Source organism: Hylobates moloch, unplaced genomic scaffold (genome assembly GCF_009828535.3).
Source record: "Hylobates moloch isolate HMO894 unplaced genomic scaffold, HMol_V3 SCAFFOLD_15, whole genome shotgun sequence".
Lineage (NCBI taxonomy): Eukaryota > Metazoa > Chordata > Mammalia > Primates > Hylobatidae > Hylobates > Hylobates moloch.
The window spans coordinates 93,508,690-93,526,159 of NW_026652290.1; the positions used below are offsets into that span (position 1 = coordinate 93,508,690).

Consider the following 17,470-nt stretch of genomic DNA (forward strand, 5'->3'; position numbering starts at 1 on the left):
GCAGGGGCTGCTGGCAAGATTGGTCCTTGGCTGGCAACTGGGAAGTTGGCTCTGAGAGTGTCCCCAGTTGACAGTTAACCAGTAAGGGTGGCTTGGTGTGCACAGACCATGCAAATAATAGATGTGGCTAACTGCAGCCTTGACCTCCTGGGTTTAAGTGGCATTCTCCCACCTCAGCCTTCTGAGTAGCTGGGACCAGATGCATACCACCAAGCCTGCCTAATTTTTAAATTTCTTGTGAAGATAAGGTCTTACTGTGTTGCCCAAAGTGGTCTCCAACTCCTGGGCTCAATTATCCTCCCAGCTCAGCCTACCAATGCTGAGATTACAGGCATGAGCAATCATGCCCAGCTCACACTGCAGCCCAGCAAGAAGAGTACAGGAAGGAGTCAAGGTAGAGAGCAGGCTAGAGGGAGGCTGGCGAGACGGGCCAAGTCACCATGGCATGCTTCACACTGCTGGGTGTAGGAATACATCATGGGGAGTGCTGACACTTTCAGGGTAGACAGGGAATGTGGACTGCCACACAGCAACTCAGGGAAAAGCCAACACTCCCATATGTAAATTTTAAAGTTAGCTTTAGAAAATAAGTTAACAGTTATCAGAGCAAAAGTAAGGATAAAGGAAAGCTTTCTGCATTTCTTAAAATAATTTGAGGCCGGGCGCAGTGGCTCATGCCTATAATCCCAGCACTTTTGGGAGGCCGAGGCAGGCGGATCACCTGAGGTGAGGAGTTCGAGGCCAGCCTGGCCAACATGGTGAAACCTTGTTTCTACTAAAAAGATAATGGCGTGCGCCTGTAATCCCAGCTACTCGGGAGGCTGAGGCAGGAGAATTGCTTGAGCCTGGGAGGCGGAGGTTGGAGTGAGCCAAGATTGCACCACTGCACTCTAGTCTGGGCAACAGAGTGAGACCCTGTCTCAAAAAAAAATAGTTTGAGATTTCTACATTTTTGAAACAGCAGACAAAAGCTTTTTTCTTTTTTTTTTTGAGACGGAGTCTTGCTCTGTCGCCCAGGCTGGAGTGCAGTGGCGCGCTCTCGGCTCACTGCAAGCTCCGCCTCCCAGGTTCACGCCATTCTCCTGCCTCAGCCTCTCCGAGTAGCTGGGACTACAGGCGCCCGCCACTACGCCCGGCTAATTTTTTTGTATTTTTAGTAGAGACGGGGTTTCACCGTGGTCTCGATCTCCTGACCTCGTGATCCGCCCGCCTCGGCCTCCCAAAGTGCTGGGATTACAAGCGTGAGCCACCGCGCCCGGCCGACAAAAGCTTTTTTCAAATGAAGTTTAGTAATTCCTTAAGATGCACACAGAAATAAATACAAACTGAAAAGAAGAGCAAAATACCCTAGTTAGAAAATTAATACTCACTCTCTCTTTGGACCCAGATGTTTTTACACTAATCACAGGCACCCCTTTGGATTTATCCATTACTACAGTCCGCTCCGTCCCTCGACTTCCTACAGAAAGGCAGGGAAAGTGTAAGTGGAAAACCATGAATACCCAGATGAGAAAAACCCTCTGCAACATGAATCTAGTTTCCATTGCCAGCTAATCACAGCAAACTAACAAACCCAATCAGGCACAGAAACAAGACAGAATCTCCTGGGCTCATCAGCTGCCTACCTGACTTTGTGGCTCGAGATCGCTCTGAGGGGCCAGGTTTCTGATCATCTTGGTCCTTACTCTTTTCTCCACTTCCGTCATCACCCTTCTTAGCATCGTCTTTTCTGTCACATTTATCGTCCCTCTTAAGGTTTGCAGATCTATAAAAAAACAGACGTGTTGGCTCGGCGTGGTGCCTCACGCCTGTATTCCCAGCACTTTGGAGGGATGAGGCGGGTGGATCACATGAGACCAGGAGTTCGAGACCAGCCTGGCCAACATGGCGAAACCCCGTGTACTAAAACCACAAATGGGCGTGGCTATAATCCCAGCAAATCGGGAGGCTGAGGCATGAGAATTGGTTGAGCCAGGGAGGTGGAGGTTCAACGAGCGGAGATCTTGCCACTACACACCAGCCTGGGCAACAGAGTGAGATTCTGTTTAAAACACCCTGCCCCGGCCAGGCACGGTGGCTCACGCCTGTAATCCCAACACTCTGGGAGGCCGAAGCGGGCGGATTACAAGGTCAAGAGCTCAAGACCAGCCTGGCCAATATGGTGAAACCCCATCTCTACTGAAAATACAAAAATTAGCCGGTGTGGTGGTGCACACCTTAGTCCCAGATACTCAGGAGGCTGAGGCAGGAGAATTGCTTGAACCCGGGAGGTGGAGGTTGCAGTGAGCCAAGATCACACCACTGCACTCCAGTCTGGGCGACAGAGCAAGACTCCATCTCAAAAACAAAACAACAACAACAAAAAACACCCTGCCCCTTTAATTTAGCCAGGGAGGAGGGGTACCTGTCACTGTTGCTCGACTTCTCCTTTTTCCCGTCACTATCTCTTTTGTCAGAGGTTTTCTTTCCCACAGGTTCATTTTTGGCCTGAAAAAGAGAATCAAGTGCAAGTATTACCTCATTTCCTAATGTGGACTATATCCTGAGAAGAAAACGACCACTCACTTTCTCCACGGAGATCATCTTTCCGTGGAGCTCCGTCTTGTGCAGATGGTTAATGCATTTTGTGGCCTCTTCTGCTGTGGACATTGTGACAAAACCGTAACAGCGAGCTCCAGGACTCCGGGCATTTGTCACAACCTTGGCGCCCACCACCTCAAAGGAAAGCAGACAAACATGACTCAGACATGAAGCCCACTGAGCGGGGCATGGGGATATGAACACCCCATAGGGAAGTCTGCTCATCAGGGGTCTGACAAGTGTTAGACTGGGGAGGACAATGCTACTAATGCTTCTCTTTCACTGTTGTTCCTCCAAGGACCCTCTGGCCAGTTCTAATCGTCATCTAGTTCCTCGAGGGCACCAGGAAGGCAGTGTAGGGGAATAGACGAAAGGGAAATAAAACAGGGTTCTGCCAGTGTTCCTTTAATATGGTCTAAAACTTGTGAAGAAATGATTCCAGGCCAGGCGCGGTGGCTCACGCTTGTAATCCCAGCACTTTGGGAGTCTGAGGCGGGCGGATCACAAGGTCAGGAGATCAAGACCACGCTGAAACCCCTTCTCTACTAAAAATACAAAAAATTAGCCGGGCGTGGTGGCGGGTGCCTGTAGTCCCAGTTACCAGAGAGGCTAAGGCAGGAGAATGGCGTGAACCTGGGAGGCGGAGCTTGCAGTGAGCCGAGATTGTGTCACTGCACTCCAGCCTGGGCGACAGAGCGAGACTCCGTCTCAAAAAAAAAAAAAAAAAAAAAGAAATGATTCCAAATATACAGTCACGCTACGTAGGTGGTAAATTATGAAGTGATGTAACGTGGGCAAAAAAAAAAAAGAAAGAAAGAAAAGAAAAGAAAAGAAAAAAAAGACTTCGGCACAGACTGAGGCAAGGAAAGGTCTGTGAGCCACGCTCTGGAACTCAGATCCACCCTATCATTGACTGTAACAAAACTCAGTGACGTGTTTCAGTTACTGTAGACGCATCCTTTCCAGTCTACTTGGTTCTCTCAACTCCAGCAGGCTGCAGTTAGGGTCGCCCTTTGATGGCAGAAGACACCATGGCTCAGGAAAAGCCCCGTAGCAGCCAGTGGCCGAGGCTGGTAATCATGCTCATCATGCCACATGGAATCCTAGTCCCAGAGAACATTCTCAGAGAGGCCCGGTCCTTTACTTAACCCACATCAGGCCTGCTGCGCTCAAGACACTATAGTCTCCAGGGCAACACTTCCCCACTGAGCACACCCACCCGCTGGGGGACGCCGTGGAGTCAGGAAAGGGGGTCTAGTAGGGGAGACTTGGCGCAGGTGTTGCCAGCCACACACTTTGTATCACTGAGGCCCAAGAAGCCTTTAGTTACGTCCATAATAATGACATATTTAGTTTTATCTTTTTTTTTGAGATGGAGTCTTGCTCTGTCCCAGACTGGAGTGCAGTGGCACGGTCTCGGGGCACTGCAACCTCCACCTCCTGGGTTCAAGTTGTTATCCTGCCTCAGCATCCCAAGTAACTGGGATTACAGGTATGCGCCACCACGCCCGGCTAATTTTTGTACTTTTAGCAGAGACAGTTTCATCATACCGGCCAAGCTGGTCGAACTCCTGACCTCATGATCCACCCACCTCGGCCTCCCAAAGTGCTGGAATTACAGGCGTGAGCCACCACGCCCAGCCTGTTTTATCCTCTTTTAAGTTCTTCGAAGTCAGTATCAGGGAAAACACTTGGTTTTCTATATTGCAATGTGTTGAACCTTCACTGAGTAACACAAACGATTGGATTCCTTCCTCTGGCGGTCCCCGAAACTGACTCTGAGAGAGACAAGGGGCCTTGGATACAGGAGGCTGTTTGGGAGGCAACTCTGGGAAACACCAGGGAAGAGGGGAGTAAGAAAGCACAGGGAGGAGGGCCAGGCGGCTACGCTGGGCACTGCAGGTAGGGGACTGGTGCCATCAGCCCCACCTTCATGGGCTCAGGAAAGGCAGGTGTTGCCGACAAGAGGCAGCTAGAACTGCCCCCAGTGGTGAACTGAGGCAACAACTTTGAGAGCCCCCAGCTGCTGAGGTGAGGTTCAGTCAATGGATACAAGACACCCGTGGTCAGGACCCCTATCATCAGACCCCAAGGTCCCTGTTCTGAGTTCCAACATCACGAACGCTGTTCTAAGAACACTGCTGCCTCCCAGACATGCTGCTGACCAGCACCCCCACCGGCCAACCCTGGCAGCCCAGCCTGAGTGCGATGTCCTGAGGACACAGAAATGGATCCACGAGCCATCACAGGGAAGGGGGCAAGCTTGCAGAGAAGGGGGGAAATACAGCGGTGATGTGGGCTCTGGAAGCTTCCACACCACTCTCACCTCTACCTGTGGAGGGGCAGACCCTCCCCAGCCATTAGCAAGTGTAAGCTCCTGGTATCTCTCAAAGAACTCAATGAGGGGAGAGGACCTGCATGTAAAGGTCACACAATGCTGGTTTCAAAGTATCTTCTCCAGAAAAGCTCTGGCACTTACCTTCCCATATTTGCTGAAAAGATTCTTCAAATCTGTAGCTCTGGTTGTAGAAGAGAGTCCACTAACCCAGAAATTTCTACCACAACTGCTGCGACCTATTTCAAAAGAAAATTCTAGTAAAAACCCAAATACCCACAAGATCTCGAGTCTAAGAGACAACCTTTCCAAATCAGACATGGTTCCCACTTTTCCTGAGGCAGTGGCAGCATTAAAAGCCAAATGGGGCCGTGGGCCTGACCACTGTACTCACCAAGACCCTTCCAGTGCAACACCAGGCCCAGCAGCACTACCACAGGGCCCATCACAATACTGAGTGGGGCTGTTGGGACCATGTGAGCTTTCCTAAGAAAGTTAGCAATCGTGGGCCAGGTGTAGTGGCTCATGCCTGTAATCCCAGCGCTTTGGGAGGCCGAGGTGGTCGAATCACGAGGTCAAGAGTTCGAGACCAGCCTGGCCAACATGGTGAAACCCCATGTCTAGTAAAAATACAAAAAATCAGCTGGGTGTGGTGGCGGGCACCTATAATCCCAGCTACTCGGGAGGCTGAGGCGGGAGAATCTCTTTAACCCGGGAGTCGGAGGTTGCAGTGAGCTGAGATTGCGCCACTGCACTCCAGCCTGGGCAACAGAACAAGACTCCGTCGCAAAAAAAGTTAGCAATCGCTTAATTACAGGAGGAAGTGCAGTGTGCAGCAGCCACGTAGCAAAACAGCCAATCTTGGTGTCAACAATGCACCGTTTCTCTTTCCACCTATAGCTCTGTATCTATCCCATGTTTTTACTCCTTTAGAACACTGATTAAGAAGGAATTTGGTAGGGTAAAATTATTTCTGTTAATGCATTTAATGAAGGGTTACAGGATGAATGTGCTCCCAACACAAGGATCTGCACCAAATCAGCCTATTAACTCTTAGGACCTGGTATGCTTCCTACAACCCAGAACCTGTAGAGGTAACAGCAGAGAAGCAGAAAGACTGCAGAAAAGTCTCAGGAGTCTCCTGGGTAAGGAGCATAGCACGCGATGAACCAGAATCAAATACCCGCCACTGTCCAGGCCATACATGCTCCAAGGGACTGGTATCGCCGAGGTGACCTACCCTTTTCCTCTTTGGAAAGCCTTTTTGTATCCGAGTCATCTTCGGGAGAACTAGAGACAAAAGATAATGTCACTCCACAAGGAAGAAGCATGGAGGAAACAAACTCAAAACCATAAAATTCGTGCTGAGGTTGCATACCTACCCGAAATTTAGTTCTGAAAAAATGATACCCCGACAAACTTGTATTGAAAATCTGACCTAACCATAAGATTTCACACCCACAGGAGTTAATTAATTCTGCTGGGCTAAAGGTAATTAGGAAGAATTAAAGAACACAACCATGGTAGGTTGAGAAAAGAAAAAAGATTATGTAATCAGTGTAAAATACACAAAGAGAAACGAAACATTCTTTAGAAGCAAAACTACAATTTCGTCAGTCTGGCTGGCCAATTGCAGAAAAAAACAGCTTATGTGTGTCATTAAATGACCCATGAAAAGGAGATAGCGTCTGGTCTAAAACTGAGAAAAAACAAACCTCATTTTCTGATCAGCGCCCTCACTGGTTGAGGACTCTTTAGGAGCCGGAGGGACTTCATTACAAGCGTCAAAATCAAACTTCCTCCCGTCTTCTTTGCTATCTCTGGCTTCTGGGCTTGGGGCTTCCGTGGGTGCTTCCGCGAGCTCCTCGCTAGAGGCCTCCGCGAGCTCGGAGGCCGCACTACTCTGCTCAACTGCCGGCTCTAGCCCTACAGGCTCACAGTCCGTCCTCTCGCCATCGCCTGGCTGCTCCGCGGGCTCCCTTTTCACTACCGCTAACAGGCTGTCTGCCTTGCTCGACTGAGCGTGTGCTGTTGACTCGCTGGCCAAATCTAAATCACCCTCTTCCGGATGGGCGCTGTCAAATAGGTCCTCTTCCTCCGCAAGCTTTCTGTCTGGCCCCACGCTACTTGTGTCCTGTGCAAATGGCTGCTCCAGCTCGGAACTTTCTTCTTTTACTGGCTCAGATTTACAAGTTTCCCCCAAAATGTCGAGTATTTTCTCATTTTCTACGGATTTAACAGGAATAGAATGGCACAAGGTTTAATTACCAGGGAAATAAAGCAATCACAAATGTGGAACTGGCACGGCTGCCACACTAACACGAAGAGAACTGCTAGCTACACAGAGATTGGAAAACCCGCGGGTACACAAAGTTATACTGGTTACACTACCTGCGCTGCGACCGCCTCTAGGTAAGCCTCTACGCTACACGGAAGAGAAAAGCATCCCAGAGATTTAACCCCCAAAACCTTCTGGCTGATTCTTGACAGTCTTCATTCTGTCGTCGTTTAGATATGACTCTTCCAAATTTAGCTTCCAAAGTCCAAGTTGCTTAACTGAATGTATCACCATTCACTGAACAGCTCAATTTCCAAATTTCTTTGAATTTCTTTTAACAGAACAGTCCAACATGAAAACCAGAATCTCTTCCATCCGTGCTCTGAGATATTTGCAGTCCAGAAAGTGAACAGTGTTTGGAATTCTCATGAAGACACTCTTTCCTCTTCTGGAATCCAGTTATGTCTCAAATTTATGTTTTAAAATGTATCTGCCTACCACTACCTGAGCTGCCTCAATTAAAAACCACAAAATTAAGCTACTGCCCAATATCACAAGATCTGTTTTGTGGGTGCAGAGGTATTAGCTCTCAAGAGAGGCATCCAGAACTCTATGTATGATTCAATGCTGTTGATATTCAAAAAGGCATGAGATACTTTCATCTCACCAATACATTTTGTAAAATGAGAAGTGAGCCACTTTCACAGATCTGGTGATATGGCTGGGTTTCCAATCTCTATGATCCTGGTAGGTTTTGGATTGTAAACCTTTAGAACAATGTATACTATAGTAAGGTAACTTTTAAAAATCAAAGAATTCAAATTAGAGAAGGTGGAAAACTAGAATGGTTCCAAACCCCCGCTGGTAAGTTTTTCATTTAACAGTACCTGGCTCCAGGGATGGCTCTTCAATTTCCTGCAAGAAAAAACGTAAATAAGACTGTGCCAGATGAATGACACCTACAGTTTATTCAAATGAAAACCCAGAATAACTAAAGAGGGAATTTTAAAAATCCAGGGAGGGAAACTCACAAACGCAAGAGGTGGAGAACCTGCTTGTTCTAGGAATGGCTCCATAATACTGGCATCCACTTCACTCAGCCCACCCTCCATTCAGTCTCCCCTGCAGGGGCCTGGGACTGGTCTCACTTCATGGTGAGGCACTCATCATAAGCATGCCTGACCCTCTAGATTGAACTCTCAAATTCAAGGAGAGTAGTGTTTTCATTTTTCTACTGTTAGCATCTAGAGGAATGCATGGCACATTAACAGTCACTTTTTCACTCAATGAAGCTACTTCTTTCTGATATTCAAAAGACTGAGGGAATATGGGCCCAGGTGGTATGACTCCTGCTCTTACTTGCCATGGGTGGTGCCAGCATGAATACCTTTGTAAATACCCTCCCTCCTTCATCTCCTCTTCCAATCAATGTCCCCACCAGGCCAGCTCTGGAAGTCATTCAGACTCTTCCCAGGAAGCCCTGTCCACTCAGGCTGGTGCTATCCTTGCCTATTGTGGCATCTGGTTCTATTATCCCCATCCCATCTCTCTGCATCTTGTGTCCACAGTAAGCTCATGTCCCTCTGTGGCCTTCAGCCTTCAGCCAATGGATCCCTATGCCACCTCCCTCCCTGACAGGCCCAGCCCTCCCCTGCCCCGTCCAGCCAAGTCATCCACATCCCTCAGTATCCAGCTCAGTTGCATCTCCTTTCAGGAAGGCTTTCCCTATTTCCCTCTAACCCAACTCCAGCTGTGCCCCACTAAACAAGGGAGCTTTTCCCACATGATGTGATCCCCCAGCCATTATGTTTCCTGTGCACACAAGGTACACTCCTCTGGAATTCCAGTCAACTGATGGGCACTGACTAGGTTCCAGGCACAAATGTAAGCACCTTACATACACACAGACTCGTCATCGGTCGCAGGTCGCAGGAGGTCAGTCCTAATGGTAGCACCCTTCTTTTTACAGAGTAACAGACTGTGACCAGACAGACTGAGTAACTTGCCCAAGGACACACAGCAGGTGGGAAGCAGAGACAGGCTCTGAGCAAAGGCCGTATGAGTGTGAGTCTGCATTGTTAACCATCAGGCCAGGCCCCACGAGCATGGGGACCACCCTTCCTTCTCATTCATCTATGTAATGCTGGTAGTTAATGCCACACCTGACACATCACAGGGGCTTCACATATACCCAATAAGTAGGTGTGACTGAATTATAACTTCCCCTGGGAACTGCCCTGCCATTCCAGGATGCTCTATGAAACTGTACACTTTCCTCGTGGTTTCACTTATTTTTAATCAGTTTTTTCCCCATGTACCCTACCCCATGCTGGGAATTCAGACCATACGACTGAAGCAAATCATCAATGTTGGCAGAATAATTCTTCCTCATTTTCTCTAAAGAGAAGCAAATACATTCCTATTTGTTTAGGAGAGACTGTAGGTTTCCCATTTTAACATGGGAGACTGTGACCAAGAAAGACCCGGGGGAAAGTGACAAGATCTGGCTCCTCCTTTCCTTTCTGAGTCGGGAATGGCTATGTCAATTCGCAGGTGGAGAGACGGCAGCTCTAAAAGCGAACTGGGTTTCACCACGTTTTCTTGAGATTTGCGCCCTCCTCAAGGCTGGAGCTCTGGCTTTTCAGTATCTCCCTTGCCTGGCAGAAGCAATTGGAGATCTTTTCCGAAAGGGGATTTCTAATTACAATAGCATAGATGACATTTAAAAAGAAGACGGGGAAAAAAAAAAAAAGGCTGGGAAAAAGCTGACTCGATCTTCATTTCTCCACAAAAAGTTCTCCTAAAAATCAGACAGCTACCTAGGTAACTGTGTTCTAACAATTTATACCTACGTAGGCTGGAAAAAAAAGGAAACTCAAGACCCACAAATAATAAAAATCATACCTGGAAATTCTCATCTGTTCTCATCTAAGATTTAATATTTACAGAGATGCTAATGAAACAGGTAGGATGATACAGTCATTAAAAAAATCTGGGCAATTTCATAAAAAAACTTCCCAAAGACAAGACCAGAACCCCTGAGACCCCACCTTCCCCAGCAGGGCTCTGTCAACCCTCAATCCCCATCTGGACCCTATTCATCTTTCCCAGGCAGCCATGCCCTCTTGCTGTGTCATCAAATCATCTTTCTGCAGAGGATGCCACCCAGAGTAGATGAGACAGGCTGCCTTCCCCCACCAAGCAATGAAATTAAGAATGCCACAAAACATGTCTCTAATGACTGCTGGTAAGCCACAGAGCTTGGAGGCCACTCGTCGAAGCCTAGAGTTAAGTCCCTGGCAATGCGTACATTATATTTGGAGGAAAGCAGAAAGCAAACACCCGCTAACGATCCTGACAAAGGAAAAACCCTTGCGGTGATTATTAGCCGGAACTGACGTATGGTGTCTGAAATGGTTTCCAGAAATTGTGGTCTGACCTTTCATTCTAAAAGTACTGAGATATACAACAGTTTACCTGTAATATAGTGAAGTCAGATGATGAAGTATCTAGATTGTTTATAGTTTCTTTGTCCTCTATCTGCAAAATAAATGGAGAAAGTACAGTTCATCACACCAACAATAACATAACATAATGGTACATCTGTACAATGAAAAGTGAACAGTTATGAAAATAATTTACAACAAAATTTTAAACCCAGGGCAGAAATCCAAACACTATTATAGTATAATTGCAGCTAAACTGAAAAAGTTTATGTAAATGTCCACCTGCACAGACTAGAAAATCTACTAATATGGTATCTGTGTAGGTTTTAAGATGCAAACCAAAGGAAAAAAGTCTAAGTCAAGCAGAAAAGAGATGAAAATGAGTGCACAGACTCTAAGTGGATCTGAGCACAGGGTGAGGGCTGTTCTTCCAGGAGCAATGGCTAGAGTCCTGCTGAAGTGGAGCCTTCAGCCACCGCTGCTCGCCCAGCCTGGATGCTGATGATGTGGGACCTGCTGCCCCTGGGATAGGTACGTCCTTCAACGGAACAGCATCTCCCAGCATGAGGGTGGGAACAGGAGCTCAAGACTGGCAATATCCTATGCCCTACTTGCAGGGGAAGGATAGCTTTTATTCTAAGAAGTAGGCTCTACCCAATAAGGCAAAGGATTCTCCAAACAAAGGGCGTTCAGGTAATTTGTGACTGAAACCAATTTTGGCCGTCTGCTCTAAAGCCCTGAAGTTTGAGATATACTTAGGGGGAGACTTCTTCAGATATTTTATAACCAGCATGTATTTTTATCACTATTTCACTAGGAAAGACACGCACATGATCAAAAGACTCAAAAGGTACAAAAGCCCATTCACTGAAAACCACTCTCCACTACTCCTTTCTTCCTGCCATGCAGCTGTCATCGCTTATGCTACACACGTGTTTAAGCGCCAAAGGCCATCTCCCCTTCGACATCTGCATGAGGGGCAGCACATCATTCTGAACCCTCCCCAAGCATCACTTCTCTTTTGGAGATCGTTTGAGTTCACACAGATGTGCTTAGTTCATTTTGATGGTTACACAGCAGTAAGAACTGTATTCATGGTGGTACACTTCATAATAACTCTGTGGTGCTTTCTAGATGCTAGGCATTGCGCTAGGCCAGGGAAACACTTTGTTGGAGCTGCATAGTAAATTCTTCAGGAATTGCAGAATAGATGAGTCAGGACTCCTCTCTAACACTAAAGCACAAAAGCAGCCATAGACAACAGTATCAATAGGTGTGGTTGTGTTCTCAGAAAACTTCATTTACACAATGAGACCCTGTCTTGAATAAAAGCAAAACAAAGCAAAAACAAACGAACAAAAAAACCCCAAAACAAAAACAAAACAAAAAAACCCCAGGTGACAGCCAACTTGACGACTTCTGCTTTAAGTGTATGATAAACATCCATCCATTGAATCTTCCGAAAACCTCTTGCAAGTGAGGAGCAGAGGTTAAGGAGTTTGTCCAGGGACACACAGAAATTGATCCATCTCCAGAATCTACCTCTGAACTTTTTTTTTTTTTTTTGAGAGTCTCACTCTGCCGCCCAGGCTGGAGTGCAGTGGCACAATCCTGGCTCACTGCAACCTCCGCCTCCCTGGTTCAAGTGATTCTCCTGCCTCAGCCTCCTGAGTAGTTGGGATTACAGGAGTGAGCCACCATGCCCAGCCAAGCCACCGCACCTGGCCTCAACTCTTAAAACTATACTGCTTCCAAGCATTTAGGATGTTTCCAGCTTTTGTTACAGAATGTATTATTTTCTACTTAGGAGGGAAAAAAAAAACAGCCTTAAGAAGATGCAGCCATTCAGGAAGGGTAAGTAACTCCTGCTGCTGTGCAAGTGTTTCTGCTACTCCTTTTTAGAAGCTGATGAATGGGACTCACCAAAAATTGCACACCCTATTTGTATCAGAATAACTCTCAGCCACTTCTCAGACTCAAATCCTCCATTCAAATATGACAATCTGCTACCTCTAAGGATACTTGGAATCAGTTCCAAGAGGAAATGCAAAAGCATTCTGAAGAAATGCAGAAGTGGATTGACTGGCATACAACAAGGCTTCTGTCCACCAAGATTGCTTGAGAAGCGCTCACTGCAGAAGACCTGAGGACCAGGACAAGAACAGGGCCCTCCACGAGCCAACACAGAAAGGGCCCCACAGAGATGCCCCACGGCTTCTCATATGCATCACTTTTTCTGTCTGACAAACATTAATCATCAGGTAAATGAAATTAATATCAAATTAATGGCACCAAGACAACATCGTACATAAGTTAAGTACATGGCCTCTGGAATTAGCCTGACCTTAGTTCTTATTCTGTTATGAGCTGTGTGTCATCTGGAGATATTTTTTAGTTCTTGCCTTCCCAATTTCCTCAACTGAAAATGAGGAAAACAGCATCTCATGTTGCTATTAAAAGAATTAAAGGGCACATGCTGGGCGCAGTGGCTCACACCTATAATCTCAGCACTTTGGGAGTCTGAGGCAGGCGGATCACCTGAGGCCAAGAGTTCAAAACCAGCCTGGCCAACATGGTGAAAACCGTCTCTACTAAAGATACAAGAAAATTAGTCGGGCTTGGTGGTGGGCGCCTATAATCCCAGCTACTCACTTGGGAGGCCGAGGGGGGAGAATCACTTGAACCCAGGGGGCAGAGGTTGCAGTGGGCAGAGATCGCGCCACTGTACTCCAGCCTGGGCAACAACAGCAAAACTCTGTCTCAAAAAAAAAGAAAGAAAGGGCGTAATACCAATGCCTGGTAGGTAGTATTCAGGAAATACTACCCACTATAATCTTACTATTCATTTGATATGTTTCTAACAGGAAAAGTTTAGGTTTAAAAACAATATCCAGGTTAATATTTGAGGTTAACTCTTAAGATAGGTATCAATTGGCTGTGTTTTTTTTTTTTTTTTTTTTTTTTTAAACAAGAGATAGGGTTCTGTCAGACTCTGCCACCCAGGCTGCAGTTCAATTGCACAATCATAGCTTAGTACAGCCTTGAACTCCTGGGCTGCTCCTTCTGCCTCAGCTTTCTGAGTCACCGGATTACAGGAGTGCATCAAGGCCCCAGCTCAACAATTGCTTCTTAACAGGAAAACACCAACTTCTAACCTCTTCCTAGTCCAATGCTTTCAAGGTACCTAGGCCGTAACACCACAGATCAAGTCCTGCAACAGGAAAGGTCTGAATGGTTGTCCTCAAAATGTCTCATACTGTATGCCGCAAATGGATGGCAAGTACGTGTGAATGTTATAAGACATCACTTTTCAACAAAACAAATTGGTTCAGAATAATCTGAACCAATTGACCCTTATTCTACTGAACTGGCATTACAGAACAACTTACTTCCCAATATGAAACTGATCACCTATTTTAATTGTGGAACTGATACATTCAGGGCACATTCTAGAGACATTGCCGGTTACCTACAGCATGTTCCTGAAGCTGCTCCGGAAGCTCTTTCATTTCCCCCTCGACTAGCTCTCTACTATCCGACAGGGACTCCTGGAGGTTATCAGCATCATCGTCTTCGACACAATCTGCAACGCTTCCATTATCAATTTCTGCTTCATCCAACACACTGATATCCATGATGTCGATGTCCTGCAAGTTCTCCAGACTGGTCTCAACATCCTCCTGTGACACAACCAGACCGAACCATCATGTGACGGCCACTGGTCCATCCACCACGCTACTCACTCGCAAGGCTGCACATACCTGTCCATCCCCAGAGTTTTCCTCCAGCCCGTTATCTTCCACACCCTCTTCTTCTGGTTTGCGCCCTGAAGACAGAATCATTTACAGCATGAGATCAAATGATACGCACTTTACAGAAGCAACAATGCCCTGAGCACTACGGAAGTGGTCACTTTATAAACATCTGAGACACTTCACTACTTAGGGACACTTCCTAATCCAGGAATGAGGCATTCCGGACAAGACAGCCCTGCCCCACCCCCAAGCAGAAGAGGTTCTGTTCTTGTCTGAGCTGTGGAAGTAGAAGTGCAGAAAACAGGTTCTTAGTAAAGTTGAACAGGATCAGACCTGTCCTCAGCTCTGCCCTTCTTCCTATCCCAAGTGTCCTTGTTTGAGGGAAAAAGTATTTGTTGCAAATGTGCTGCCTTTTAGTTAAGGAACATGTTTTCCCACAGAAACTGCGCACGCCCGAGTATGCATATTTTTAATGCTTAAAAAGAAAAAAGAAGGACTGGGTGCGATGGCTCACGCCTGTAATCCCAGCACTTTGGGAGGCCGAGGTGGGCGGATCACCTGAGGTCAGGAGTTCAAGACCAGCCTGGAAAACATGGTGAAACCCCCTCTCTACTAAAAATACAGGACAATCACTTGAACCCAGGAGGTGGAGGTTGCACTGAGCCGAGACTGCGCCATTGCACTCCAGCCTGGGCAACAAGAGTGAAACTCGGTTTAAAAAAAAAAAAAGAAAGAAAAACAAAAAACCTACATACTATCAAGATACTCCAGAGGGGCTGGGCACAGTGGCTCATGCCTGTAATTCCAGCACAATGGGAGGCCGAGACAGGTAGATCACTTGAGGTCAGGAGTTTGAGATCAGCCTGGCCAACCTGACGAAACCCTGTCTCAACTAAAAATACAAAAAGCTAGCTGGTTGTGGTGGCGGATGCCAGTAATCTCAGTTACTCAGGAGGCGGAGACAGGAGAATTGCTTGAACTCTGGAGGTTTAGGTTGCAGTGAGCTGAGATCATGCCACTGCACTCCAGCCTGGGTGACAGAGCAAGAAGACTCTTGTCTCAAAAACAAAACAAACAAAACAAAACAAAACAAAATTGCAGAGGCAGGTTTTTTTTTTTTTAACTTATACATTTCCATCAACAGCGAATTAAAAAGTGCCAATCTCATGCACTTGTAATCCCAGCCACTCAGGAGGCTGAGGCAGAAGAATCACTTGAACTCGGGAGGCAGAGGTTGCGGTAAGCCAAGATCACGCCACTGCACTCCAGTCTGGCAACAGAGCGAGACTCCGTCTCCAGGAAAAAAAAAAAAAAATTTTTTTCTTGAATCTCTATTAAAAATTTGCTGTTTTTCTTTATCTTTGGCAATATGCTAGGTAAAAAAAGGAATACTGTTTTAACACGAATTTATCTCCTGACTACTCAAATTGCTTTGAGTCATTTGCTTTTTGTTGTTGTTGATCACCTGTACTTTTCTAAAAATTTCTGACTTATACCCCACTATTTAAAAACTTCGGCTCTGGCTGGGCGCGGTGGCTCACGCCTGTAATCCCAGCACTTGGGAGGCCGAGGCAGGCAGATCACCTGAGGGCAGGAGTTCGGGACTAGCCTGACCAACATGGAGAAACCCTGTCTCTACTAAAAAAAGAAAAACACAAAATTAGCCAGGTGTGGTGGTGCATGACTGTAATCCCAGCTACTTGGGAGGCTGAGGCAGGAGAATCGCTTGAACCCAGGGGACGGAGGTTGCGGTGAGCCGAGATCGTGCCGTTGCACTCCAGTCTGGGCAACAAGAGCAAAACTCCGTCTCAAAAAAAAACAAAAAACAAAAAACAAAAAAACAAAAAACAAAACAAAAAAACCAACAACAACAAAAAAACTTCGGCTCCATCCCCCATCATTTGAAGTGTATATATCGTATGTACAAAACATATTTTCCCAGTTCTTTACCAGTTTTTTAATTTTGTTTACAGGTTTTGAGTACACTTCACTTTTTTGGGGGGGACAGAGTCTTGCTCTGTCACCCAGGCTGGAGTGCAGTGGCCTGATCTCAGCTCAATGCAACCTCTGCCTCCTGGGTTCAAGTGATTCTCCTGCCTCACCTGCCTGAGTAGCTGGGATTACAGGCACCTGCCACCACACCCAGTTAATTTTTGTATTTTTAGTAGAGAAGGGGTTTCACCATGTTGGCCAGGCTGGTCTCAAACTCCTGACCTCAGGCGATCCACCCGCCTCAGCCTCCCAAAGTACTGGGATCACAGGCGTGAGCCACCGCGCCCTGGCCCATTTCACTCTTATGTGGCCAAGCTATTAATTGTTTTTAAAATGTAAATGGTTTATACCTTCATGCTTGGATGTCCTCCTCCATACTGAAGGCTACATAATATACACCTGTATTTAGTTCTTTTGAAGTTTTAAACATTTATTCTCTCAGTTTCATGTTGATTGAGGCTATTTTCCCAATAGTTGTCCCATTTGGAAACTGATTTCCCAGCACCACTGACTAAATAGTACTTGCCCCTGACCAATTTGAAATGTTGGCTTCCTCAGTATTATATTTGTATTTATGTCTGGGATTACTTCTTTCCATTCTCTTCCACTGATCTGTTATTCTTGTTCCAGTTTTAGATATGTAGCATTATCATGTTTTTCTAAATAGAAAATACTTGCCGGGCGTGGTGTCTCATGCCTATAATCCCAGCACTTTAGGAGGCCAAGGCGGGTGGATCATCTGAGGTCAAGAGAAGAGTTTGATAATAGCCTGGCCAACGTGGCAAAACCCCGTCTCTACTAAAAATACAAAAAAATTAGCCGGGCGTGGTGGCAGGCGCCTGTAATCCCAGCTTGGGAAGTTGAGGCAGAAGAACTGCTTGAACCCGGGAAGTGGAGATTGCAATGAGGCAAGAACACACTATTGCACTCCGGCCTGGGTGACAGAGCAAGACAGACTGTCTAAAAAAAAAAGAAACTAAAAGACGATTGGAAGGTATGGCTTAACTCCAGGTTTTTCTTCAAGAGTTTAGTAATTTTAGGCTGGGCGTGGTGGCTCACACCTGTAATCTCAGCACTTTGGGAG

The 17,470-nt window shown here is 46.5% G+C and overlaps 1 protein-coding gene across 5 annotated transcripts in view; it reads right to left on the reverse strand.

Annotated features, from left to right (window-relative positions):
* SAFB (scaffold attachment factor B) overlaps positions 1–17,470 on the reverse strand; it is a 46,764-nt gene that overhangs the window by 12,820 nt on the left and 16,474 nt on the right. For 4 of the 5 annotated variants that reach the window (XM_032177244.2, XM_032177241.2, XM_032177245.2 and 1 more), the window contains exons 3-13: positions 14,401–14,465; positions 14,113–14,319; positions 10,671–10,733; positions 8,081–8,108; positions 6,631–7,141; positions 6,156–6,205; positions 5,060–5,154; positions 2,566–2,715; positions 2,405–2,487; positions 1,626–1,765; positions 1,371–1,459 (exon numbers count right to left, since the gene is read on the reverse strand). In XM_032177244.2, coding sequence (XP_032033135.1) covers positions 1,371–1,459; positions 1,626–1,765; positions 2,405–2,487; positions 2,566–2,715; positions 5,060–5,154; positions 6,156–6,205; positions 6,631–7,141; positions 8,081–8,108; positions 10,671–10,733; positions 14,113–14,319; positions 14,401–14,465 — 1,481 coding nt within the window. The remainder of the gene's footprint in view (positions 1–1,370; positions 1,460–1,625; positions 1,766–2,404; positions 2,488–2,565; positions 2,716–5,059; positions 5,155–6,155; positions 6,206–6,630; positions 7,142–8,080; positions 8,109–10,670; positions 10,734–14,112; positions 14,320–14,400; positions 14,466–17,470) is intronic. The other variant, XM_032177247.2, reaches the window with a different exon arrangement.